At 39.6% G+C, this 27956-nt stretch overlaps 1 protein-coding gene across 1 annotated transcript in view; it reads right to left on the reverse strand.

The window, feature by feature from the left end:
* EPHA10 (EPH receptor A10) overlaps window positions 1-13449 on the reverse strand; it is a 963870-nt gene extending 950421 nt beyond the window's left edge. The window contains exon 1 of the mRNA XM_082245791.1: window positions 13308-13449. Coding sequence (XP_082101917.1) covers window positions 13308-13377 — 70 coding nt within the window. The 5' untranslated portion in view covers window positions 13378-13449. The remainder of the gene's footprint in view (window positions 1-13307) is intronic.
* Between the last annotated feature and the right edge of the window lie 14507 nt (window positions 13450-27956).

Consider the following 27956-nt stretch of genomic DNA (forward strand, 5'->3'; position numbering starts at 1 on the left):
AAACTGTTGTAGGGTGCCCACTGTTGCCTTGTAACAATTTTCCAGAAAGGCATTGTCTTCCAACTAAACAAATAAACTTGCATGTCTCTCCTTGCTGTCCTGCGAACATTAGCCTGCTGTTGTCCAAACTTCACAGCATGGCAGTATCTAGCAAAATTCCTTTCTATGACAGCAAAAACACCTAATGTGGCTGAATCTACCATTCCCAACCACTTATATCCACCACTTAAACAAAGCTGGTGTAGGCATCCTAACTATTTGCTCTCTAGGGACCCCCACCTTAAGTAAATAAATCCACATGTTTCTTCTGGAGACCATAGGCCTTGCCTTACTTTCGAAATCTGACTCAACTTGGCCATAGCTGATCAGATCCTCAGCTTAGCACTTATGGGAAGTAACAATGCCACATTTCCTACTTTTCTTACAGGCTTAGAGCCTTTGTTAGGGCAGCATTAAACTTGTTTATGAGGTCTGCACACCACTCATTAAAATCTACAGCTCTGCCTACAGGGGGTTGAACACACTTCAAAGCCACTGCAGATTTAACTTTAAATGCGCTATTTCCTTAATCATATGCCTTGCTTGCAGTGTCTGCCAAGCACTCGGTCATCTCTGCAAGCTGTTCCTTGAGCTCTCTTTGGGTATACCCCTTTACCACTTAATTTAGTTTATCACAAGCACTATTCCACAAACCATTCTCTCCACCATGCTCCTTTTTTCTCAGAAAAGGACACATACTCATCAACTGAAGACTGGAGCGTGTCTTCAGGATTCCATGTGGAATCTGCAATCATCTTTCTCACTTCTCCTCTAGGGCAGCTACTCGACTTGCATTACTTTGCATATATTCTTTGATTATACCCAACATCTCTTTCAATTCCTTCAACTCTTTCTCAAGCGCTTCCTTCTTCTGTACCTCGTGGCAAAGGGTCTGCACAACTAACCACCCAGTAGTGGCAGCGGCTTTCTGGTCCTTCTTAGAATATACGCTCAAATCAAAAGGCAAAACCTGTGTACCAAGTTCAGTACCAAGGCATGGATAGATTGAAGCAGCATATTTAATCAATTTCTCTGCAATGGGTTTCCAGTACCCAGAACTGACCCATGCTGGAATCACCCCATATTTAGAAGTTGATTGCTTCCCCCCTGCTCTCTTTAACCAGAGTATGCATCTCTACTCTCAGGGGGAACACAAATGCAAAAACAACAATCACAATCTTTATGTATTGTCCTGGCTCAAAATGACTGTGCTAAGGTCTTATTCATTGAATTGCTGCTAGAGTCAGCAGTTTAGTTAATAATACTCATACACCCTCTATAACACAACATTTCATCCAAATATGCTATATTTAGTGACCATGCAGTATCCTGCCAAACCACACCAGTTGTATCTCTTGTGGGAACGACAAAATTTATAATAAAGGTATACTGGACAGCCACTGAAATATCTAGTGAATATTTAAAATGAACAGACACACCAACCAGAGAAGTTTTGATAAAAAGCAGAAAAAAAAAATTCTCTGGACATCAAACTACATAAAGCTTCTTATACATAAAAGTTACCATAAACATTAACAAGACTCAAACATACACTCCAATTCCCAATATCCCAAAGAAAGGTCAAATAATACTTAACTCTGGCAACAGTTTGCACTTGATTTCTGAAACAGGACAGTGAGGAGGTTTTTTGCTGCATGCTTTCCTTACACAGCTCCAAAAAAACTAACTTTTCTCCCCCCATCATAGTGACTCTATTTATAGTCCTGTGTACCAGAGACCATCCACAGGATGAAAATATTCATTTTGACCACTCACAGGTTGTTTTGTGAGTGATGTCACCAAAAATGGTTGCACCCCCCCCCCCCCCCAAAAAAAAACAAAAAAAAAACATGGTCAATTGGATATGCGGTAGCCATCTTTAAACACAACGTCAAAGCTCACTAAACCACCTGTGGGTGAGAGATATTATTACACATGTATGGGAATATTTGTCATGAATTAGTTAAAAATATCCACAACTGATACAAGAATGTAATGGGAGTGTACATATTAAATAAAAGGTAAAAGGCAAAAAACAGTCTTATAAAGTGATAAATATGGAGAAAAGTCACCAATATGTATTGCCAAGGCAAACCAAGTCAGTCTTGGTGATACTGATAAAGTTTTTTTCAGGTGAAACTGGGAGTAAGGAGCCAGGGAAGTTATCATTTTACACATAAATCAGGCATAACCACAAGATTGTTCATGCTGTAATGCATCCAATAAGGCACCTTGCAGCATGTAGCTCCTTCTTTCCTCCTCCCCTGACCTTCAAAGGGAATTATTTATTACCTATAGGACTGTTTTTTAGTGCACTGATGCATCAGGAAAGATGCGTGCCAGCTTCACTTTACAAGTGGCAATTATTTTGCCACTTGCAACTGTTGCGCCAAGTTCACTAAGGGCCCATTTACACCAGTGGAAGTGCTTGTGCTATTGTGTTTTGTGCCCACCCCCTGTGAGGCATTGTTCCAATGCATTGCAGTCATTTTTCAAATGTTAGTAAAGAGTATGTAAACTTAAATTTTCGTATATTCCTGATATGTGCCTGTGTATATGAAAAAGTATTCTGTTCTCTATGTATTGCTTCCTTTGTGTGAAATCACTGGTGTTCCTGCCAGTCCCCCTGCTTTCCTATTACAAGCTGACCGCACTAGGCATAAGAGCAATGGGGTAGCCAGTTTTTAATGCTTTTATATAATATGTATATATTATATATATTTTAAACTAAATGAGTTGTTTTACAAGGTAAGGGTTTATAAATACTTTAAACTAACACTTCATATGCACAACAGCCTGTTGCGTCACACTGATGGATGTTGTAATGCTTTTAGGCAGCATTGCAATGTATAAAAATGTCACACATGCGACCTACATTTTCTTCCATTTTCACTCCTGACAGAAGAAACCAATCCTTGTTCACCCACAGAGAAAATGGATGTTGACATACAGTATGTACATCTGCCCACAACTGTTCATCTCTGAGGGTCATGTTAATGGACACAGGGCTTCTCAAATAAAAAACAGAAAAAAGACAATAATTTGTACTTAAAACAATCTGAAATGTTTTCTCAAAGTAGGAGCTGGTGTACTGATGGTGATTGGACTGGACAAGAGATGTTTGTGTGAGTATGGGAGAGGTGAAATCTGTGGGGAAGAAGATAAATTCAAGGGAATACAAGGGGCAACAGCAGAAGGATACAGCACGTAGTGAGAGTGGATAAAGTGAAGGCAATGCAATGGGATGTGTCAGTAATATGGGGGAGAGAGAGAGACTAATCAGAGGCATTGACAGTAAGGTGAGGGGAAACCCAGAGAACCAGCAGCCTGGAAACTCGGCAATCAAGTCAAATAGCTGGAATTTATGAGGCAACAGTTATGCCCATGATCCCGTCTATTAGGATCATAGGTGGTCTTCAGCTATACAAATATGACAACCACCCCAAGTTATAACTGGCTTTTACAGTAAGGTGCACATGAAAGGGCTTTGCATAGCACAAACATACAGAAAATGTCTTAGAACACTAACCAGGCAAACATAATGACATTTAGGTCAAAAACAGAGGTTGCACACATTTGCAAATGTATGTGGAAGTTGCACTCATCAAGGCCCTTCTGCCCTTATTGTATCCATTGCTACATATGCTCTAATATGGAGATTTTCAAATATTAGAGCTCCACATATATTTGTAGATGTTGTGCAAACTAATAGACAAATAAGCAACTTTTTTAGACAGGTTAGCTGATAAGTTTGCTGGGGATTTTTTTGTTTGCTTGTTCTTTTTAACAGATGCCTTAAAAAGCTTTACCCACTCTCCTCTACAGGATTTTCTCCTCACATTGCAGTGATAGTTAGGGATGAGCTGGGTTCGGTCTGAACTCGATCCTAACCCAGTCCTGTTAAAGGAATCTATACCATGATTACATTACTGCCAGCTCAATCAGCTGTGGACAGGGCATTCCTCACCCCACAGCTGCACATATACAAAGGGGAGGGGATGCTGGTTACATTCATAACCTAATATGACCATATGGCCAGGTAGGGAAATGTTCCCGCCATAGCTGATTGGGCTGGCAGGGATGCGATCAAGCGCCAGCTTCCCACAGGTCTTGCTGAACTTGATTTGGACAGAACACAACTCATCCCAAGTGATATTTTACTGCTACGTATCATTGTAATAATTCAGCTACTAAACTACTTCCCAGCCCGCCCACCGTCAAATTATGACAGATCGATGTGGCTCTCGTTCTGGGACGATGTTGTATGAGGGCCCCCCAGAACAGCCACTCTCAGGCACCTGCAGGGGCATGCAGCTCAACGATCACAGTGGCACCATGTTCCTAGGACATGGCGCCGCCCTGATCTCCGTTAAGAGCCGATGACGTGGCTCTTTACCCATATGATTGGCTGTGTCCAATCACAACCACTCACATGTAAGTGTAAAAGTGCCATTTTTCGTCTCTCCTCGCCTCACACTGACAGAGTGTGTGGTGAGGAGAGACAATCAGGTCCATCTCCTCGCAGGGGAGACCAGTACAGGTAATCAGGGCACTGATCATCAGTGCCCTGATTACAGTAAAGCCCCAGCAGTGCCCATCAGTAACACCAATCAGTGCACATCAGTGACACCAATCAGTGTGCATCAGTGACACCAATCAGTGCCCATCAGTGACACCAATCAGTACCCATTAGTGATGCCAGTCAGTACCCATTAGCCCCTGCTCAGCAGTGCTGTTCATCAGTGCCGCCCATCAGTGCCACCTATCAGTGCCCACCAGTGCCACCTATCATGGCCCGTCAGTGCTGTCTATCAGTGCTCAACAGTGCTGCATATCAGTGCCCAACAGTGTGGCAAATTAGTGCCCCCTCATCAGTGCCACTTAATCAGTGCCCTTCAGTTCCGCCTCATCAGTGCCCATAGGTGCTACCTCATCAGTGCCCATCAGTGCATCCTCATCAGCGCACATCAGTGAAGGAGAAAAATTACAAAATTACAAAAATTACAAAACAGAAACTAAGAAAACCTTTATTTTTTCACAATTTTCATTTTTTTTTTGTAAAAAAAAAAAAACAGCAGTGAATAAATACCGACAAAAGAAAGCTCTATTTGTGTGAAAAAAAATTAATTTGGGTACAGCATTGCATGGCCGCGCAATTGTCATTCAAAGTGTGAGAGTGCTGAAAGCTGAAACATGGCCTGGACAGGAAGGGGGTAAAAGTGCCCAGTAGGCAAGTGGTTAAACAGACAAGCGTCAAGTCAAGTCAAACCTAATTGTCATTCCACTACACGTGAAGACATACAGTGGAATAAAGTGATATATTATCATGTGATGTGTGGAGAAAGGTAAACCGCGATCATGCAGGCATGATCACAGTTTATTAAACAGACACCCATACCGTTGCAAGCTACCATATACACATTTTAATGCATTGGTCTCTGACATCTTCTTTACTGACAGTTACATTTCAATGCAACCTCTGAAGGGCAGACATAATTATTTGGTAAACACATGCCACAAGTTCAGGAACATAACAAAAGTATAAATAGCTGTGACTACCATTTTAAAATCACCTTCATTAGTGTGTCCTCTACAGGCTGTAAAAAAAATAGTTCTGATATTTTAGGCTTTTGCATATCTTTACTCTAATAGGCCCAATATTTGGATTAAACTTTTGCCATTGATCAGTAAAATGAAACTCTAAACAAGCTCAGTGATTTATTGCCAACATACAGAAGGGACAGGGATAGGCGCTGCAAGATTTTCTAGTAGATAATGTACAGAATACAATAAACATGTTTATCTGACATATTATGTGACTCTTCTAGACAATACAGTAATGAGCAGACAGGCTATTTAGCCGCTGACACGGTCTTCCAGATATGGGCTTCAACTTAAGAGATGTAGTGGTGTTTTTCATTACCGGCCTCCCTTTGTATTCCTGCTGTCCAATGTAATCCAAAAATGATTCACAAAGACAGTAAGTGGTTGAGCAATCACCAGCCAATATTATACATAAAGTAAGAGCCATAACTTTATTTACAAGTTCCTGCACATAAAAAACAGAATTAGTTGCCATTAAAACATGCCCAAAAATACCCATCATACTCAGGATTATTCAAATATACAAAAAACTGTGAAGAACAGGGGGTGCGGGTAACCTGCAGCACTTACAGTATGTATGTTATGGCAGTTTATCAAGACCAACAGATTTCGCCCCCATGGTCATTCCTAAATACTTTCAATAATGATAGCAACATACCACAAGTAAGCTTACCTATTAATCTCTAGCTGCAAACACCCCCTGTAGGTTCATGAACCACTCCAGCATTAATAGCAGTTTGTGTTCTAAGATGGTTCTATTACTTGCACCATGATGGGGGAAAATGTGAAAGAAATTAGTTCTTATTTGCAATGAGAACTGGTGCACCAAAATATGAGAATGGGAGTGCAAATAAAAGCCTACATTTGTTTTTGCTACTTATTTTGCTGGTGTGATCACTTACATTCTTTGCTGCTTCCCAATGTGCTCTAGTTTTTTTCCTCCTGAATCAGCTTGTACCTAAAGCTCTGGTTCCATTTTCCTGTGTAAGAGTGGGTTCTTGACTTGCATGGACCCATATAGTCACCATTCATGCGTGAAATGGCATTCTGACATAAGGGTGCTCCTTGCGCTGGCAGGCACAGGCAGCCTAAATGCATTAGAGACCTGCCTCCCAAGTGTAATTGATTGAATGCAGCTTGCCATGCATGTGCAATTGGCACATTATTATGAGACATGTAGTCATAAGGTGAAGGATCTGTGGCAGTGCATGAAGGAATGACCGAGCCTTCTCTGACCACGGCATTACTTGAAGTTCAAATACTGTTCAAGCACATCTTTATATAGTGCAGAAAGAAAATGGTCAGCAATCACTTTGAGGGGTTTTTAATGCCTGAACATGTTACTGGGAGAGTAAGTATAGGGGAATGGATGTACCTCAAAAGGTAATGGTTCTTAGTACTTGTGGTTCAAGCCAATTTTTTAAATCAAATGGGCTCAGGGCCGGTACAAGGGATGGGCAGGAGGGGCAGCTACCCTGGGTGCAATGGTCTATTGCAGGGATGGGGGTACCCTGACCCTAACCCTAAGGGAAGGGGGGAGACACAGTTTGCCATCCTTGCCCTGAGCGCCAGATGACCTTGCCACAACACTGGAAGGGCTGCATATATATTTTATAATTCAAACATAGACATGTATGTATTATAATAGGAGGAGAAACGGGTTACTCAAGTGATTTAGAGTTAAAGCTTGAGCAGGGAATCATCAAAACCAACTGGGAGGAAATGTACAAGCCAAGGCCACCTTAGCATAATGAATACAGAGACTCTATCTAGCACAGTAGCAGTAGAATCTATCTAACCATGGATCATGGCCTGTGTGATCCTGTTCTTAGGTTTGATAAGGCACAACTTGGGAGTTTTCCATGCCTTTGCTAGCGTTTATTTACCAGCTGTTATAACTTGCAGGAGGAGCCTGAATTGAAGGTTACTGAGCTCTAAGGTATTTAAATTAAGGGGTGCAACTGCGGGGTCTAGGCTTAGGGGTCTGTCCAAGAGTGTAGATAGCATCCCAAATACCTCAGCTCAAAAGGTTCTTATTAGAGGGCATGTCCACCAAACGTGAAGATAGGTGCACGTCTCCCCACATCCTCTGTGTTGACCATGATTTATCTGTGACCTCTTCCACATTTCATCATAACAACTGCCACAATAAATTCAGAAAATAAATCACCTATTGGTTCATGGATAGAACTTTTATGTTACAACTTGAGCTGCTCAGCGATAATATGGTGAGAAAACGTTGCAACTCACGGGTCTTAAAGTGACCCTAAATAATTATGAATAGATATACCCTGTAGTAGAAGAGCTAATACAGTTACCTCTTTGGCTGCTCCTGTTTCCTACCTTTGACCCATCCAATCACCACAGTCTCTGTCAGACTCTTCAGCATTTAATACTTCTGTAACTTGGATCCTCCAACCCCAACATCACGTCTATCTCCTGTAATGACCTGTAAGGATCTTGGAAGATGGAACCAAAGAGTGCAGTGAAAGATTTAGCAATCTTACACCACCAGAAATGTTGAATGCTGAAGAGTCTGATGGAGGCTCCAATGATGGAATGAAACGAAGGTAGGCAATATAGGCCACCAAAGGAGAGAAAATAATAGCTCTTCTAATGCTGAAACCTCCATCCATCAATGGAATTTCTTATGCAACTGATAGGGTTGCTTCCATTTTTGCATCACATATCCTACTTTGTCAAATTATACTTCAGGAATACTCCATGCTCAGTATACAAATAAACCTAATTTCCTCATTCCACTCGCCATTCCATTGTCTCCTAATAAAAGACAAATGATTCCAGAAAAAAATCATATACTCAAAGTTACTTCAAATATATCAACGTTAAATTGTAAATTTAAACTGCTCAGCTATTATATGGTGGAAAAAACGCTGCAATTCACACGTCTTAAAGTCACCCTAAATAATTACAAATAGATATACCCTGTAGTAGAAGAGCTACTACAGTTACCTCTCTGGTGGCTCCTGTTTCCTACCTTTGCCCCATTCAATCACTACAGTCTCTATCAGACTCTTCAACATTTAACACTTCTGTAACTTGGATCCTCCAACCCCAACATTACTTCTGTGTCCTGTAATGACCTGTAAGGATATTGGGGAGGATGGAACCAAAGAGTGCAGTGGAAGATTGAGCAATCTTACACTACCAGAAATGTTGAATGCTGAAGAGTCTGATGGAGGCTCCAATGATGGAATGAAAGGAAGGAAGGCGATATAGGCCACCAAAGGAGAGAAAACAATAGCTCTTTTAATGCAGGAACTTCCATCCATCCATGGAATTTCTTATGCAACTGATAGGGTTGCTTCAATTTTTTTGCATCACATATCCTACTTTGTCAAATGATACTTCAGGAATGCTCCATGCTCAGTATACAAATACACCTATGTTCCTCATTCTACTCTCCATTCCATTGCCTCTCAATAAAAGACAAATAAGTCCAGAAAAAATCATAAACTCAAAGTCACTGCTAACATATGAATGTTAAATTGTAAATAATATGTATTTTATACATTTTTTTCACATGATGTATCACTAATAGGAAAGTGATCCAAAACAATTCACTAATAACTTCTACCTATGGGGTATTTTAAGGATAAGGTGACATATGCTTGAAAGTTTCTTGCTGGTTTAATTACAGTCTGGTTTTAGCAAGAACAAAGATAGAATACCAAGCTTGTAGAGATGATTGTCATACTATTGATTGATACCTTCTATTGCAATTAGGTAATACATTAATTACATGGGCAATAATCAGTTCCTGAGTACTTGTAAGACATGTAAAATAGAACTGTCTTTAGAGAATATGTCTTTCTTTTCTTAAGATGAACCACTTGTTATGTTTTCCTTAAATATCTTATTCAAGAATTCTGCAGTGTTAATCAGATTACAGATCACATAAATAGAAGTGTATGGGATATTGTTTTAGTCCACACACACACACATGGAAAAAGGCAACGGACATAGAAGAAATGATCATAAAAAGTTTTCCAGGAAAATATAAAACTGTATATATTTAAATAACCTACTTGTATGGACACAGATCCCTATAGACACAGTGCATTTATGGATAGGTAATTTATCAGCTCATTAGATATTTCCCTATGATATAACATGTAAATTCTTACAAAAAATATTAAATACTTGTACTATCTCTAGCCTTTTCTCTCTAAATTTCCCATTTCCATCACTCTCTACTAGGCTTAGCACATTCATGTATATCATCTTCAATCTCAGCTTCCATCAGTACGATCCTCTTATACCAAGCTCAGAAATGCCTCATCTTTGAACCGCTTATATCTACAGCACTCACACCTAAATCTTTTTCTCTCATCTCTGTGTAACTCTGGCCCTTTTTTCTTTTCGGAATTCATTGTACACTTTTCTCCAACATCTTGAAGCCTGGATGAAAATGGACTTCTAAAAACAAGTTATTCACCTAGATAAAAGTGACTTCAAATATTTTCTAAGATGCTTTGGCTTGTTTTACACAGTGCTCTTTGCCATTCCAGCAGATTGCGAGCTGTAAAGGATCACCTGTCCATGTTACATAGTGCCGCATCCTCCTACTTATTTCACAATGTCATCCTAAATAACATTTTTTTTAATTTTTTTTATAACTGGGGTATAGCGGCAATTTGCAACTGTTCTATGCCAAATAGGTAGAAACATTTCTTTAAAGGTATAAGAAAGTCAAAGGTTTCAATGTGCATAATAAAAACCCACTGGGACATAATTCTGCTAATATTACCGCCAGGTAATTTTTAACTAATTTTTGCACTATATTCAACATTTCTATAGCCGGTAAAATGTCCAACGTGGGTATAGAAATAGTACTTATAAAGAAAGCAAACTGAGATCTCCAGAATGCAACAATGCAGATTGCCAGACATTGCCTCGCTCATTCTGTGCTGCCTACCAGCTGGTACATTTTGTGTCACTTAACTCACAGCTTCAGCAACACTTCCCAAATATAAAAAAAAGGAGATTTCCCTATACGAAGTTTAAGAGGATGTTCACCTAACAGGTGAATCTTAGGTATTTTATTTATGGCATGTATTTTTCTAGCACCAACAATTTACACGGCAGGTAAAGTCACAGCAGTCCCTGTCCTCAAGGAGCTTGCAATCTAAGATCCCTATTTCACACGTGCACACATACTTGGGCCAAATTAGAAGGGACCCAGTTAGCCTACCAGCACGTCTATGGGATGAAAGCCAAGCAAGCACAGGGAGAATATGCAAACTCCATGCAGACAGCATGCTGACCGAGATTTGAACCAGGGACCCCAGTGCTGGGAAGTGCTAATCACTAAGCAGCTGTGTATATAATCAGCTTTCACTGCAGGCACACCCCTGTTTTATAAAAGCACGATCAAGCTACTAATTTATTTAATAAGGAAAAAGAGCAATGTGCAAAGTTCACAAAACCATAGCACCTAATCAGCCAATCAGAATTTATCCTTCACCAACTGGACTGAAGTAAACTGACCAAATAATGGTCATCATTTACATCCTTTATGTTATCTTATGAAATAAAAGCAATCATTTACTGAACACACTAAGTTGTGAATTTGCATTTTCCCCAATCATTTAATCGGAGGCGGCAATTTGTATTTTATGACATTGCTGCGTCTTTAGAGGTGATTGCTGGTTTGGCATGGCGGTACAAAGCTTACAATAGTAAGTAAATCATATGAGTCACCAGTTCATTGAGTAACATTTTTATGGTACTTAGTTACAGTGATAAAAAAAAAAAAAATCAAGTCTCTGAATCAACTAAAGAGATCTTGCTAGCATGGCGGAGGACATTTTTGTCTCCAGGAAGTAATTATGCCATCTTGTGCCAATAGTTAAGTTCTACAGTAAATAGCTGTCATTGATAAGATATGCAGTTTCCCTGCTGGCTTGCTCTGTCAAGATACTTAGGAAGAGTCCAGTCAATTAGAAATCATGCATGCACCATTGAGCAATAATTTTCCATACTGCTGTGAAAATCAGCTCTACCATCCTAAATGCCCAGCACCAAAAAAAAAAAATACCAATGGTTCTGTGACTTCTTATTTACCTCCCACTTTACAGGTTTGTCAACCCCAGCCAGTAGTCAAGTGTCAGAGACTGCAAATAACAACAGAGCCGCAAAGGCACTGGACCAAAAGTGTGCCCTGGAAAATGCCTGCATGTGAAATTTGCGCCGTCTGCGCTAAGAAAACTCTGTGTCCCAGGTACCATTAACCATCTCGCTGCTCCACAATTCAGCAGGAAGAGCAAAGACAAAAGCTGCATCCTTGCATGCATTCCGAGAACTCCTCCGATCAGCCAGCCCTTTAAATTCAGACTATCCAGAGCAGGGGGGTGATTGTCTACACATCAAAACAATAGACGCTCAACTATAGCATGGCTTACAGCGATTCCTGCAAGCAGCAGCGTAAATGATGATATTAATAAACACATGTACTAGTGATCTAACGTAATATTAATAAACAAATGTATCATCGATCCAAAATAAAAAATATTAAACAGATATCCCAGCGATCCAAAATAATATTATTAAACAGATATCCTAGTGATCTAAAATAATAACAGTAAACAGATATCCTAGTGATCTAAAATAATATTATTAAACAGATATCCTAGTGATCTAAAATAATATTACTAAACTCAATGGTCTTACATAATATTATTAAACAGATACCTAAAATATTATTAAACAGATACCTATAATATTATTAAACAGATACCTATAATATTACTAAACAGACACCTCAGTGATCAATATTATTAAACAGATGTTTCAGTGATCTAAAAGAATATTAGTAAACTGTTGTCTCAGTGATCTTACATATTATTAATAAACAGATGTCTTAGCGACCATTATTATTAAACAGACGTCTCAAATATATGAATCATTATTTCATGAAAGACACCCTGCCATTCATTGATAGCGATATCGTTGCTGATTGAGAATCAGTCAAACTCAAAGAGGAGGAGGGGGGGGGGGGTTGTGTGCATGGCATCCAATCAGCTTCTAGCTTCAGTTTGTTCAGCTAAGCTTTACAAAAGAGAGCTAGAAGCTGATTGGCTGCCATGGGCGGTCCAGTCTTAGTAAATTGCCTATAAAGTCACTAATGCAATAATATATGTTTCTATATTTCTTCTGCTATACAACAACTGCAACAGCAACAGTACAATAACAATCAGATCATACATCACACAAGTTGATTACAGTCTATCTATCTATCTATCTATCTATCTATCTATCTATCTATCTATCTATCTATCTATCTATCTATCTATCTATCTATCTATCTATCTATCTATCTATCTATCTATCTATCTATCTATCTATCTATCTATCTATCTATCTATCTATCTATATATATATATATATATATATATATATATACTTTCAAACTGCTAGCAACAATAAACTGTACTGGCCAATGTTAAAATGCCCATGCTAGTAAGTGCTGTGACATGTCTGATAAAAAGCATGCAGACATCCCATTGCACATTGCCTTGTATTTTAGCATAGTTGTCTCCCTGTATAAAAGATGTGTGTTGTGATAAGGCACCCCTATAGCATGCCTTGTAGAGAAGCTGTGTGATGTGTGATGTGTGTGTAGCTGCTGGCAGTAGACTTACCTTGCTCTGCATAGAGGTAGCAGGGCAGAGTGATAGCCATGAGACAAGTGAGGGTGCTGCAGAGCCCCATGCTGTGTGTACTATAGATACCCAGAGATGCTGATGCTGCTGATACTGATGCTGCTGTTTGGAGCTCCCAGTTCGGACTCAGGATGCCCCATAATAGGAAGAGGAGGGCGGTGCAGAGCCAGGATGAGCAGCCAATGAGAGAGGGGCGGAGGAGGGAGGCAGCACGTGTTGTGTCTGTCTGAGGATGGGGAGTGTGGGGAGTGTAGAGAGTGCAGAGTGTGCGGGGTGATCACACATCATACTCCCCTATACAATGAGGGGATGAGGATCTGCGTGCACTGACTATAGAGAGGATGATCGGGGGCTGTGCAGCTGGAAGAAAGCCCTGCTATTACTATGGGAAGGATAGGCACAGCTCACCTAACACACACACACAGCTGCAAGGTGATTGTGTGCATAGAGCATAGTGACATTTCACATCTCACATGGCTAATGAATGGAGGAATGGAAAAGTGCAAGGCTGACCATACATTATACAATCTGATTGTCTATCCACCCTTATACACCTTTCAGTTCATGATCAGTTTTTTTTCTTTCCAGATTGATCTCTTCCGATAGGATTCCTTTGTCTATAGTTCACAACTCATCTGATCGATATGTCGCATGCAGGGTAGTGAAGTTCGATTAACGAGATGCGATCAGAATGTACGATCGTTATGGATTGATCGCAACTCTGTTTTTGCCGTGTATTCTCATAATCGGATCAATCGAAATATCTATCATATTCATGAGCAAAGTATCTCATTGCTGCTGATCAACAGAAAACAAGTAATCGTTTTTCCACCCTGGAGGATCTACTCTGAGTATGAACCTGCATATACCTTTAGAGTTTCATGAACGAGCGCAAAACGCATAGGGCAGCTAATTTATTTTAATGGGCTGCCCTACCTGCATTGAGCTTACCGTATTTTTTTAAACAGGCATTTTTTAAAATGAATGGCGAAAGTGCATGGTTTTGCACACGTTCACGAATCGCTAAGGTGTGAATGAAGGTATAGCCATTTCCTGTTGATTTCGAGGACCCATTCACTCATTCAGCATTTTACCGGTATATTACATTTACAGGCATTTTACAGGTGTATTACAGGCTTATTACAGGTGTCTTACAGGCATAATACAGGTGTATTACAGGAATATTACAGGTGTATTACAGGCTTATTACAGATGTATTACAGGCAGCATATTATAGGTGTATTACAGAAATATTACAGGTGTATTACATGCAGGTTGTATTACAGGCATATTACAGGTGTATTACAGGCATAATATAGGTGTATTACATAAATATTACAGGTGTATTACATGCAGGTGTATTACAGGTTTATTACAGGTGTATTACAGGCATAATATAGGTATATTAAATAGATATTACAGGTGTATTACATGCAGGTGTATTGCAGGCTTATTACAGGTGTATTACAGGCATAATATAGGTGTATTACAGAAATATTACAGGTGTATTACATGTAGGTGTATTACAGGCATATTACAGGTGTATTACAGGCTTAATATAAGTGTATTACAGAAATATTACAGGTGTATTACATGCAGGTGTATTACAGACTTATTACAGGTGTATTTCAGGCATAATATAGGTGTATTAAATAGATATTACAGGTGTATTACATGCAGGTGTATTACAGGCATATTACAGGTGTATTACAGGCATAATATAGGTGTATTACAGAGATATTACAGGTGTATTACATGCAGGTGTATTACAGGCATATTACAGGTGTATTACAGGCATAATACAGGTGTATTATAGAAATATTACAGGTATATTACATGCAGGAGTATTACAGGCTTATTACAGGTGTATTACAGGCATAATATAGGTTTATTACAGAAATATTACAGGTGTATTACAGGCATATTACAGGTGTATTACAGGCATAATATAGGTGTAATACATGGCGGTGTATTACAGGCTTATTACAGGTTTATTACAGGCATAATATAGGTGTATTACAGAAATATTACAGGTGTATTACAGGCATAATATAGGTGTATTACAGAAATATTACAGGTGTATTACATGCAGGTGTATTATAGGCTTATTACAGGTGTATTACAGGCATAATATAGGTGTATTACAGAAATATTACAGGTATAATATAGGTGTATTACAGAAATATTACAGGTGTATTACATCCAGGTGTATTACAGGCTTATTACAGGTGTATTACAGGCATAATATAGGTGTATTACAGGTGTATTACATGCAGGTATATTACAGTCATATTACAGGTGTATTACAGGCATAATATAGGTGTATTACAGAAAAATGACAGGTGTATTACATGCAGGTGTATTACATGCTTATTACAGGTGTATTACATGCATAATATAGGTATATTACAGGCATAATATAGGTGTATTACAGAAATATTACAGGTGAATTACATGCAGGTGTCGTACAGGCATATTACAGGTGTATTACAGGCATAATATAGGTGTATTACAGAAATATTACAGGTGTATTACATGTGTGTTACAGGTCTATCACAGGCATATTACAGGCTTATTACAGGTGTATTACAGGCTTATGACAGACATATAAAAGGTGTATTACAGGGGTATTACAGGCATTATACAGGCGTATTACTGGCATATTACAGGTGTATTACAAGTGTACGCTAAAATACAACAAAAGGAGAAGAGCGCACCGACCTAGTGCATTACCGCTAAACAAATGTATTAAAAGTTTTAAAAGGTATGTATTATACTCACAAAACAGATGTAAGTTCGCACATGTATAGACACGATCAACATATGATCTCCAAGGTGGCCAAAGCACTGCGTGGTGCTGGATAGGCAGCATCTTCTGGCTCTGAGGAAGAGGGTTCGCCCTTAAACGCGTCAGCCTAGCCCTAGCAGACACATGCGGAGTACTGCATGCTATCCAGCACTGCACAGTACCTTGGCCACCTTGGAGATAATATGTTGATCATTTCTATACATGTGTGAACTTCCATCTTTTTTGTGAGTTAATACAATTCTACATACCTTTCAAAACTTTTAATACATTTTTTTAGCGGTAATGCACTAGGTCGGTGCGCCCTTCTCCTGTTGTTGTCTTTTAGTGTGTTTCGGATACCTTTGGTCCTGAGGGGGCAGAAAGACCACAATCCATACCTACTTAAGTCCACATGAACATTCGTAAACATTCCACTCCCCAATCATACATCACTTGAGTGCAGGAGATTTGGTTTTCACTTTGTATTACAGACCTATTACAGGTGTATTACAGACCTATTACAGGGTTATTATAGACCTATTACAGGGTTATTACAGGCATATGGCAGGCGTATTACAGGCATATTACAGGCGTATTACAGGCATATTACAGGCGTATTACAGGTAGGTGTATTAAAGGTAAGTTGTATTACAGGAGTATTACAGGTATATTACAGGTGTATTACAGGTGTATAATAGTATAGTACAGATGTATTGCAGGCATTTTACAGGCCTATTGCAGGTGTTTTAAATGCTTTTTACAAGTGTATTACAGGCTTTTTACAGGTGTACTGTAGGTACCTTACAGGCTTTTTTTGGCCGTTTTACAGGTGTCTTGCAGGCATTTTTCAAGTGTATTACAGATACAATTTATTACCAAGAGTATTGGGACGCCTGCCTTTACACGCACATGAAATTTAATGGCATCCCAGTCTTAGTCCATAGGGTTCAATATTGAGTTGGCCCACCCTTTGCAGCTATAACAGCTTCAACTCTTCTGGGAAGGCTGTCCACAAGGTTTAGGAGTGTCACTTTGGGAATCTTTGACCATTCTTCCAGAAGCGCTTTTGTTAGGTCAGACACTGATTTTGGACGAGAAGGCCTGCAGTCTCTGCTTTAACCGGTTGCTGACCGCCGCAAGCACATATACTGCGGCGGTCAGCCCCGGCCAGGCAAAGTGACGTATCGGTACGTCACTAGCCTGGGAGTCAATATCGGGCGAGCGTGCGCCGCCGGAGGCGCGCTCCCGCCTCGGCTCATTCACGGACACCTCCATGCGTGTGACCGGCGGACCCGATGTCCACCGGTCACTCGCGATCGTCCGCTGTGAAGGGAGAAAGGACGGCGGCTAATGTAAACAAAGCCGCCTGTCATTCTTCCCTGTATAAAAGCACTGATCTAACGGTCCTGCTATGTAGGACCGTTGATCTGTGCTGTTACACACACAGCCACATCCCTGCACAGTTAGAAGCACACCCCTAGGGACACACTTAACCCCTCCCTCTCCAATAAAGTTAAACCCTTCCCTGCCAGTGTCATTTTTACAGTAACAGTGCATATGTATAGCACTGATTACTGTAGTAATGTCACTGGTACCCCCAAAAGTGTCAAAAATGTCAGTCAAGGGTCCGATCTGTCCCCCGCAATGTCACAGTTCCGCAAAAAAAAATCGCAGATCGCCGCCATTACTCGTTAAAAAACAAAACAACAAAAATGGCCAAAAATGTAAAAAAAATTTTGATATTTACATTTTTTGGGGTGGGGGAGGGGGGGGGGGGAATTTCATATAAAAAAATGTGAAAAATATTGTTATTCTTGCAAAATTGTCTCTCTTTTTTTGATTATAGCGCATGATCAAAAAATTGCACAGGTGATCAAATACCACCAAAAGAAAGCTCTATTTGTGGGAAAAAAAGGACGTCAAATTCGTTTAGGTACAGCTTTACATGACCGCGCAATTGTCCATTAAAGTCACGCAGTGCCGAATCGCAAAATACCCCCTGGTCAGGAAGGGGGTAAAATCTATCCAGTTGAGGGCAGGACTCTGTGCAGCCCAGTCAAGTTCCTCCACCTCAAACTTGCTCATCCATGTCTTTATCGACCTTGCTTTGTGCACTGGTCCAAATCATTTGGGGGAGGGGGGATTATGGTGTGGGGTTGTTTTTTAGGGTTAAGCTTGGCCCCTTAGTTCCAGTGAAGGGAACTCTTAAGGCGTCAGCACACACAGACATTTTGGACAATTTTATGCTCCAAACTTTTTGGGAACAGTTTAGGGATGGCCCCTTCCTGTTCCAACATGACTGCGCACTAGTACACAAAGCCAGGTCCATAAAGACATGGATGAGCGAGTTTGGGGTGGAGGAAATCGAGTCCTGACCTCAACTCGATAGAACACCTTTGGGATAAATTAGAGCGGAGACTGCAAGCCAGGCCTTCTCTCCAAAATCAGTATCTGACCTCACAAATGCACTTCTGGAAGAATGGTCACACATTTCCATAGACACACTCCTAAACATTGTGGACAGCTTTCCCAGAAGAGTTGAAGCTGTTATAGCTGCAAAGTGTGGGCCAACTCAATATTGAACCCTACAGACTAAGACTGGGATGCCATTAAAGTTCATGTGCGTGTAAAGGCAGGCGTCTCAATACTTTTGGTAATATAGTGTATTTTACAGACATATGACAAGTGTTTTTACAGGCATATTAGGAGTGTATTATAAGAATATTTATAGGTGGATTACGGGCATTTTTCAGGTGTATTATAGGTGTAGTATAGTACACGATTATCACACACTTTTTCCAGGTGTTTTGCAGGCTTTTTACAGGCATATTACAGATGACCTATAGGCATATTACAGGTGTATTGCAGACATTTTCATTTTACAGGCATGTTACTGGCATATTACAGACATATTACAGATAACCTATAGGCATATTACAGGTGTATTGCAGACATTTTACAGGCATGTTACAGGCATATTATGGGCATATTACAGGTATTTTTCCAGGTGCATTTCAGGCGTTTTACAGGTGGCTTACAGATGTACTATATTCCAAGTGTTTTAAAGGCATTCTACAGAAGTATTGCAGGCATTTTATTGGGCATATTTTAGGCATTTTACAGGTGTATTGCAGACATTCAGGATTTTTTTTTTTTTTGATGAGCTGAGCAGGGGGTTCTTTAGCCATAAAAACGCACATGAAAACATGTTTACAGGCATTCCAATTGAAGTCTATGCGACCAACAATGCTTGAGTATGCTAAAAAAACAAACAAAAAAAAAACTTCATGTACTTTTTTGAGTGTAGGGCGCAGAGCGTAGGGTGACAGAGAATACAAATGTGAACAGCAAAGATAGAAAGAATAGGATTCTGTGTAGTCAGGTGTAGTGGAACAAGCAGAAAAATGCTCAAGTGTGAACGAGGACTAAATTGATTGGGAGGGATGCTATGGCTATTTGATAATTTATGCATTTGACTATTTTGATTAAATCACAGATCAACTGGATAATTAAGTCAAAGCACATAAGGCCAGTGGGCCACCATTAGATCAACCAAGAACTTTGTAATATAAATGCCTGTGCATTTGGATTGTATCATATAGGTTTGTCCCTATATTAAAGTTTAGCTAAATGTAAATTAGATCGTACAGGGATTGCACAATCAGATTGTGGTGGCAACGCACACTTCAATTGATGTTCGATTAGATCAAAATGATCAACTGAATATCCCTAATTTCCCTTCCAGTTGAATAAATTGACTCAATCAGCCAGAATGGAATATTATCAATCATTTTGTATCAATCAGCAGCACTGGGATGCTTTGTTCATGAATATGATTGGATTTTGATCAATGGGAATACGAGATCACATGGTAGAAAAAAGAGATGTGATCAATAATTTATGATTGATAAGTTACTATACTAACTTGACTATCTATCAATGTGTGGCATGTTGATTGAATGGGTTGCTGACTATTATTCAATTATTCCTATTGGAAAGGAAATCAATAATTTATCAAAGTGTGTATGTCCATCATTAGGCTGACCATACGCTATACAATCTGATGATACAATCTTCTTTATGGTGGTTGTACACATAAAATTCTGATTGACCAATTCTTCACAGAATCTGACATTATGATTAAATCTTTGAATTTGTAAAAATACACCCTCTGTGTCATGGATTGATTTCAAAGAAAACAGCTCAACTTCATCAAAATCATTCTGTTCTTTCTGGGGAGAAAATACAATTATAGGAAAGTGAATTATTATAATTGTTAAGTGTATGGCACACACAAATTTTCAGTCTCCCAGTCCTGTTTTTCTCCCAGACATCAGCAATGCAATTTTTTTTAAAATCTTTCCATGTATGGCCATCATTAGATTAAACATCTGCGATGTAGTGCTAGATAAGATAACATAGTTATGACTCCAGGGGTCTACGGGCTGGGGTAACTTCCATCATCTACGGGGCAGCAGCATAAATACTGCACCTATCAAAATGAAACCAAGCACACATACAATGGACACTTTACTGACTTTCCCTATTCAAAATGATGTGCATTGTTCCTTCTGCAGCTTAAAACTTTTTCATTTACCCCCATATTGTAGATCTGTTCTTGTGCCTCCTTTTTGTGTACCTAGCATATAAGAAATTCAGGTTCAGGTTATATTTTCAAATTTCTTCTACATGACAAAATTGTTTTCAGTAACTATAAAATACATTAAAATAAAGAAAATATAAATATATAGTGTCTGTACAAAGAATTTTAGTCATTGGTGATATACTTGCCACCTTATATTGGTGGTCAGTTGAGAAAAAAAATATTTCTTTACATTTTGGGTCAGTGGAAAAGTGTACTGATGGCAAATTTAGTGGCCACTTGCATTGGTGATCATTGGTAGGAAAAGTAAATAGTAAGTAAAATTAAATAGATTGGTGATATAGGGCCCCCTTGGTGGTCTATCATAGCAAAACACTCCTTTTTATTGGTGGTCATTGGGAGAAAGAATGCCCCCTATGATGGTGGTCATTAGAAGGAAGAGTTTATTTTTTATTGTTAGACAGCATTTTAGCTCCCTGTCAGCTGAGGGTTAAAGAGTAACTCCACTTTTGTTGAGAAAAAGAACATTCCCCTCTGGGTGATCTATGTACATTACAAGGGTATTGACAAACTTGGTTGCAGATTTCTACCTTTTGGTATTGTGAAAGAATAGCTGTTTGTTTGTCTGTGTCCATGTGGGAGGTGAACCTGTATGGGAGTGGTTTTATAATTATCAGTCAGCTGCTTTAGACTGGATTTCTCTTTTTTGGTGAGAAAGTATCTCACCAAAAATTTTATTTTAGTTTCAGGGGATGCTCAAAATCTTATTTGTATTGTAGTGCAGCCTTCTGGGAAAATCAGTCAGCCAATCACACAAGCGGGAAATTACATTTTCAAGGGGTATTCAGTATACCATCTGTGTGTAGAACACCGCCAGGCAGCACCAGAAGATCACCTCTGCAGGCTGAGGATTTCCACCAATCAAGAGAGCCACCAGCACACGAGACACTCTTCAATCAAAATTGCATTTTTACAGAAAATTACAGTGCTGCAGATTGACAAGGAAAGGTCATTTTTAATAACATTCAATTACAATATGACTTGTGCAAGCAAACGTATATGCTATATATATTTTTTTTTTATTTGTGCATTTATTTTCCCACAAAAGTAGAGTTACCCTTTAACACATCTTCTCAGAATCCTAGTCATTCTAATCAGCTGCAGGTTAAAGAGTCTGGCCACATACCTCATAGCTGTATTGTTCCTCAGTGTAGGGGGCGCGCTATTTAAACCTCATATTTAGAACAAAACAAATCCCTCTTTTGTTGGGACTATATAGGCATAAACATGAAAAAAATGTATGTTTATACAAAAAAAAATGTAACATTTATATTTATACATAGAAGTTAAAAGAAAAAAAACTATAGAAACAATCAATGTGGGTTGAAATCTAAAATATCACATCTCATGGTATGAAATACAAATGGGGAAATTATCCAACAGTGATGGGAATTGTGAAACTGACGTGTTTCGAGGATTCTTCTTCAGAGGTGTCTGAATATATCAGAAAAATGGCCATTGATATAGGATTTGTAGGGTAATCAAGCCACCATATTAAAAACCAGGAACGTCTACTGTCGCCATCACCATGTTATCTCTAACTACCAGGGGATCAAATGATGCAACGGCACAACTGCTGAGGTCCCTCAACTAGAAAGAAGCTCTATCTTATCATTATGAAAATATAATCTCAGATAGATATAGTATACACATATAAGCACCGTTGCTGAGCTGGTGAACTCCACATCCAGGAGCAAGTCAGGCCATGCAGGCATTTGGCAGACCAACCCAAACAAGTATATAGCTGACAGAAATAGATCATCTAGCATGGCAGCATGAGCGCATCAGCACGGCTCCCCCTCTTCAGCTGCCTTACCATTCATAGAAATCATTAATTGTAGAAACAGACAGTACATTAATGGAGCACTGGGATGGAAAGGACAGGCATAGTAGGTACTTGACAAGTACCTGTCACAGTTTTAGGTGCTCATATTAATGTGGCAGCATCAGAAGATCACCTCTGCGGGTATATCTGGGGGCAGCAGGTTGAGGATTTACACTTAACAAGATAGCCACCACCACACGAGACACTCTTCATTCATATGTAGCAGAATTCCCAGCCGTTTTGCTGGTTATGGGTCCACCATGGGTTACCGCTAACAAAAACAGACCATTTAAGCATGTTCTCCAAGTGTGAGCACTGAGGCAATGAACAGTCCAGTATCTTTGGGTTTTTATGTTTATTGTGAACTTGGATGGGAGAAGGGATGAGTGGGATACTCCTCTGGCTCAACTATGCACAATTTCAGTGAGACTACTGAAAAACGCCTATTAGCGCTGAGTTGACGCTGGCTGGATGCCAGTCAACGCCGGATGACGCTGGTTAATGCTGACTTGCTGCCTGTTAATACTGAACTGACTTCTGACACTTTCACGTGGCACAAAGTCCTAGTTAAAGCTTCCTTTACCCCTCTTCACTGAGGTAGCTGCTTAAAAGACTACTGCATTGCTTAACACTTCAGAGCCCGCACCGGCACCCTCTTTTACACACACTTATCTTCAGAGCTTAAGCACTGACACCCCCTTTCCAAGCCCCCTTTACTGGTTAGCTGGCTCCTGGATCCCTCCCACCCTCTGGAGTGGCTCCCTATCCTAGGCAGACCCCTGGGCAGTTTACAGTACTCATAACACTGCCTTCCTGGAAACTCCTGCCCCAGCAGCTCCACTTGGTCAATAGCACACTGGATCCCTCTCTGCAGCTCAGCTCAACCTTCTGTCCTTTAGGCTGACTGCAAAGGACACCTTCACTACCGCTGACAGGAGGAGAGACAGCCGTGATCCTCCTCCTGGGCCTCTTAACCACCAAAGACACCCTCAGACGTATACCCCTTCCCAGGATGCATTGCGGCAGATTCTGCCCTCTGGGATAGATACAAGCCCTGGTGTGCCATTGGCTAGGTTTCCTCCACTGTCCAATGAGAGCCTTCATTGGACACAGTGGGGAAACTTCCCAAGCTCAACTGGCAAACCTGGAAGTACATGACAGCCTAGCTGAAGCAGGCAGGGCCCCCCTTATAGGTTTTCCTAGCACCTACCTGGGAGGGTGCTACACATAGTAAATACCATCCCTGGTGCTATTTAAAGAAAAAAAAAAAGGCAAGCACCCCCTTGGTATGGGGGATTAAGATGTACAAATTATATGATTGTGGGTCTGGATGCAAAGTAGAAAGATTGTTGTGGACCTGGAAAATATGAAACTAAATAACGGATGCCATTCATACATAGAAAAATGATATGCCATTATTACATGTTTTAAATGTTTTTAGAGCTCATATAATATAATGAGGAACCACTAGGCCAAAAAGTGAAGGTTTTCCATGGCAGGCTCTATGGAAAAGAAAAAAAGAAAATAGCTCATGCAGCCTCATAGGCAATGAATGCTTGTGTTTAAGTACAAAGACAACAGGTACGTATTAATTTTAAAGCTGAAATTCAGACAAACAGCTAAATACACAAATTACATATATATAGGAAAGATGTTTTACCTCCCAAAAGGATTTGTATTTCTTTCCATCCAGTCCTGATATATACACAAGTCTGCTACGCAGCATAGTCCTGCCTGGCAGGACAGGGGCAATAGGCACATAACTGAAAATAAAGTCTAGTCCATAAGAGGTAGTAAGGCGTGTGACTAGGGTTTATCAGTGGCTAAAACAGAAAGGAGAATGGTTTTAATAAAAGGCTAAGTCTATGTGCATTCCTGAGCCTTGATATAACTAAACTTACTGACATCTGCAGCACTATTAATGGGAGTTATAACATTTTTCTGCACTGGGTTCCCAGTGCAAATGGCAGTATACAAAATAAGAATTTTTAGATTAGAAAAATCAGCATTTATGAGGTCTTTAGTACATCTGAAGTCTGAAGATGCTAAAACAAGCTCACGGCTGCAGTAGCAGGTGTGAACTTGTTTCTGTGTTGCTCAGCCACCTCAGGAGGCTCATCAGAAATAACAGGAGATTCAGCGACAGAGGTATTTGAGGCAAAGATTAGAGGGTAGAAGATCGCTGCTGCCTGGCTGTAGGTGGAAACCAGTAAATTGAAAATGGGATCGGATGTTTGCTTCTTCACTGGGCAAATACCACAAGGTCAACTCAATGTAGAAACCTTGGGTCGACTGGTACAGTATAACACATTCTAAATAATCTCATGTAATAATTTAATAGGATTTGGTCTAAGAATCTCCTTTCTTACATGGTGAGCTTATTTTTCTACTATTATGTTCTAGAGTACAAAGCTTCCTCTTTCTTTCCTCTCTTGGTGTAAGTTGACGTTATCTATGTTTCAAACAACTGTTGAATCCTTTGAACATGTAAAGTTGTAACATATCTGTTTTTTGAAAAATTTAACAAAGATATATTGAAAAAAAAATGGGATCAGTCAGCACAGTTCTACATTCCCCAATCTAACAAAATAAATTATTATTTTTTTTTTTTAATATCTATTTGAGCCTAAATTGTAAAGTATAATGGGTCCTACTTAATTCTATCATACACTGCCTGGCCAAAAAAAAAGTTGCCACATGGAATTAAATAAGCAACTAACTTAACTAAGCATGCAGTATCCTTTTGGATAGTTACTGCATGTGCCCAAAGAATGAGGTCAGCTGACTACCTGAATATACTGAATGACCAGATTATTCCATCAATGGATGTTTTCTTCCCTGATGGCACAGGCATATTCCAAGATGACAATGCCAGGATTCTTCGGGCTAAAATTGTGAAAGAGTGGTTCAGGTAGCATGAGACTTCATTTTCACACATGGATTGGCCACCACAGAGTCCAGAACTTATCCCCATTGAGAATCTTTGGGATGTGCTGGAGAAGGCTTTGCGCAGTGGTCTGACTCTCCCATCATCAATACATGATCTTTGTAAAAAATGAATGCAACATTAGACGGAAATAAATCTTGTGAAATTGCAGAAGCTTATCGTAACAATGCCACAGCGAATGCATGCTGTAATCAAAGCTAAATGTCCAGCGTGTTAGTTTATTTTTTTGGTGGCGACTTTTTTTTTGGCCAGGCAGTGTATATCCCAATAAGGTGCTAAAACAATAATTTGTGTATATTCAGCTTGTAAACTATTACAATCCAAAAGTGCAAATGCTAAAAATAGAACTAAAGTGCAAGAAGGAATGTGAAATTACAAAATTCAAACTGTGTTGTGCACTTTAGTTCTATTTTTAGCATTTGCACTTTAGAATAGTGATGGTTTACTAGATGAATATGCACAAATTACTTGATTAGAACTTCACTGGAATATATGATAGAATTAAGTAGGACCCATTATACTTTACAATTTGAGCACAAACAGATATTTTAAAAAATAAATAAGAATTATTTTGTTACATTGAAGAGTGTAGATCTGCGCTGACCGATCCTATTTTTATCTTTGGAGGTTGCCCGATCACTTCTGCTGTACTTGCGGGTATTTAAGCTGGTGTTATGATCACTGCCTGAGGTTTCCTGTTTCAGGGTGGTTCCTTTCTCTTGCAGCATCCTATAGAGTCATCCATGAATGCTGGCACTAGAGCTGTGTTTCCTTACACTGTGTGCATCAGTAGAAACTTGCTGCACCAGTAGCCTAGGATGGCAAGGCTCTCCCCTGTTCCTATCTCCTCCCCCTTCACCAGGTTACCCAAATTGACTAGAGACTTCTTGCAAAGGCTGGAAAAAAAACAGCAAGTTTCAGCTGTATTGAAAGTTGTAAACTGCAAGAGCATTGGTAAGAATTTTAGAAAATAGTTAACTAGGAAATGTATATTTTGTTGTGATCAATGTTCAAGCATTTGTAAAGTATTTTTTTTTTCTTTTAAAATAACAAACATGTTATACTTACCTTACTCATAACAAATTAAAAGTAACACTAAAGGCTCAGTTTTTATTTTTAAAAATAGCAAACATGTTATACTTACCTGCTCTGTGCAATAGTTTGCACCGAGCAACCCCAACCCTCCTCTTCTTGGGTCCTCTGCCAGTGCTCCGGGCCCCTTCCTCCTGCTGAGTGCCCCCAGATCAAGCTGCTTGCTCTGGGGGCACTCGTGCGTGCTTGCTCCTGAACCCCTGCGTGTTAACAAGACACACAGAGCATGGATAGGCCCCTCCCCCTCCTGCCTTTTTACTGGCTGTAAATGACAGCAGGCCCCCGCTGCTGTGTCTCAGCCAATGAAGAGGGAGAGACCCGGGAGAACTGTTGCTCTTGTGCACATAGATTGCATGAAGGTCAAAACCCTCAGCCTTTAAAACCACTTTAATTAAATACCCTCCATTCCCTCAATTAACAAGGAGGAGGGGAAAAGAAGTTGTACCATTTCAAAACCTAAGCTCAAAACAGGACAGCACACACATGTTAAAATCAAGAAAAAAATCACAAAGAACTAAATAATTACAGGCTAAGTAGAAACAAAGTGATCATAAACAAAAAAAAACAGAAATAGCAGTAGACTCCAGTATACAAAGTAATCAAGATTCAAACAGAGAACCACTCAAAACAAACTATATAGCTTCACTACATAGTCCAGAGACTGGAAATATGCACACAGAAGCACCTCTATTGAAGAAACTCTTTGGGAAAAAAATAATGTATATATTTCTACAACTGGGCTTCTCTTCTGGTTCAAAATATGCTATGCAATTATGTGAAATGAGATCTGTGCAGAAATACCTCTCAAGTATAGTGTAGACAATACAATTCAGTCTTCATCAAGTTCAACAGAACACCTTACAATTTAATGTAAGAGCATAGAGCATAAGTGTCTTTTTGAACAGACAATTTTTTATTTTTTATTTTATTTTTATATTCTGGGAGGCATTGGGGGCCCATGAAGCATCAAAGCAGCCCCATGCATGAAATGTAAAAGTAGTGATATTTTCTGAGGGAATGGGTTAAAGGCTAAATTTACCTTATTTTATGAACTTCCAGCTTCCCTATGTACCAATATAGCGTTAAAGAAGAAGTACAGCAAAGCTCATTTGGCTGTACTTCTCCTGTGGATCACAGTAGTGCAGATTGTTCTGCACTCCTGTGAAACATTTTCAGTAGACAGCAGGCTAAAGTCCACTGACATCACAGAGCAAGTCCAGGCTCAGTCAATATAGCGACAATGAAGTCCGGTTCCACCCACATGCCTGGACCGGAACCTGGCTCAGCTTCTCAGCGAGCCTACTGAGAGTCTA

The sequence above is a fragment of the Pelophylax lessonae genome (genome assembly GCF_965119305.1).
Source record: "Pelophylax lessonae genome assembly, chromosome: 2".
In the NCBI taxonomy this organism is placed as follows: Eukaryota; Metazoa; Chordata; class Amphibia; order Anura; family Ranidae; genus Pelophylax; species Pelophylax lessonae.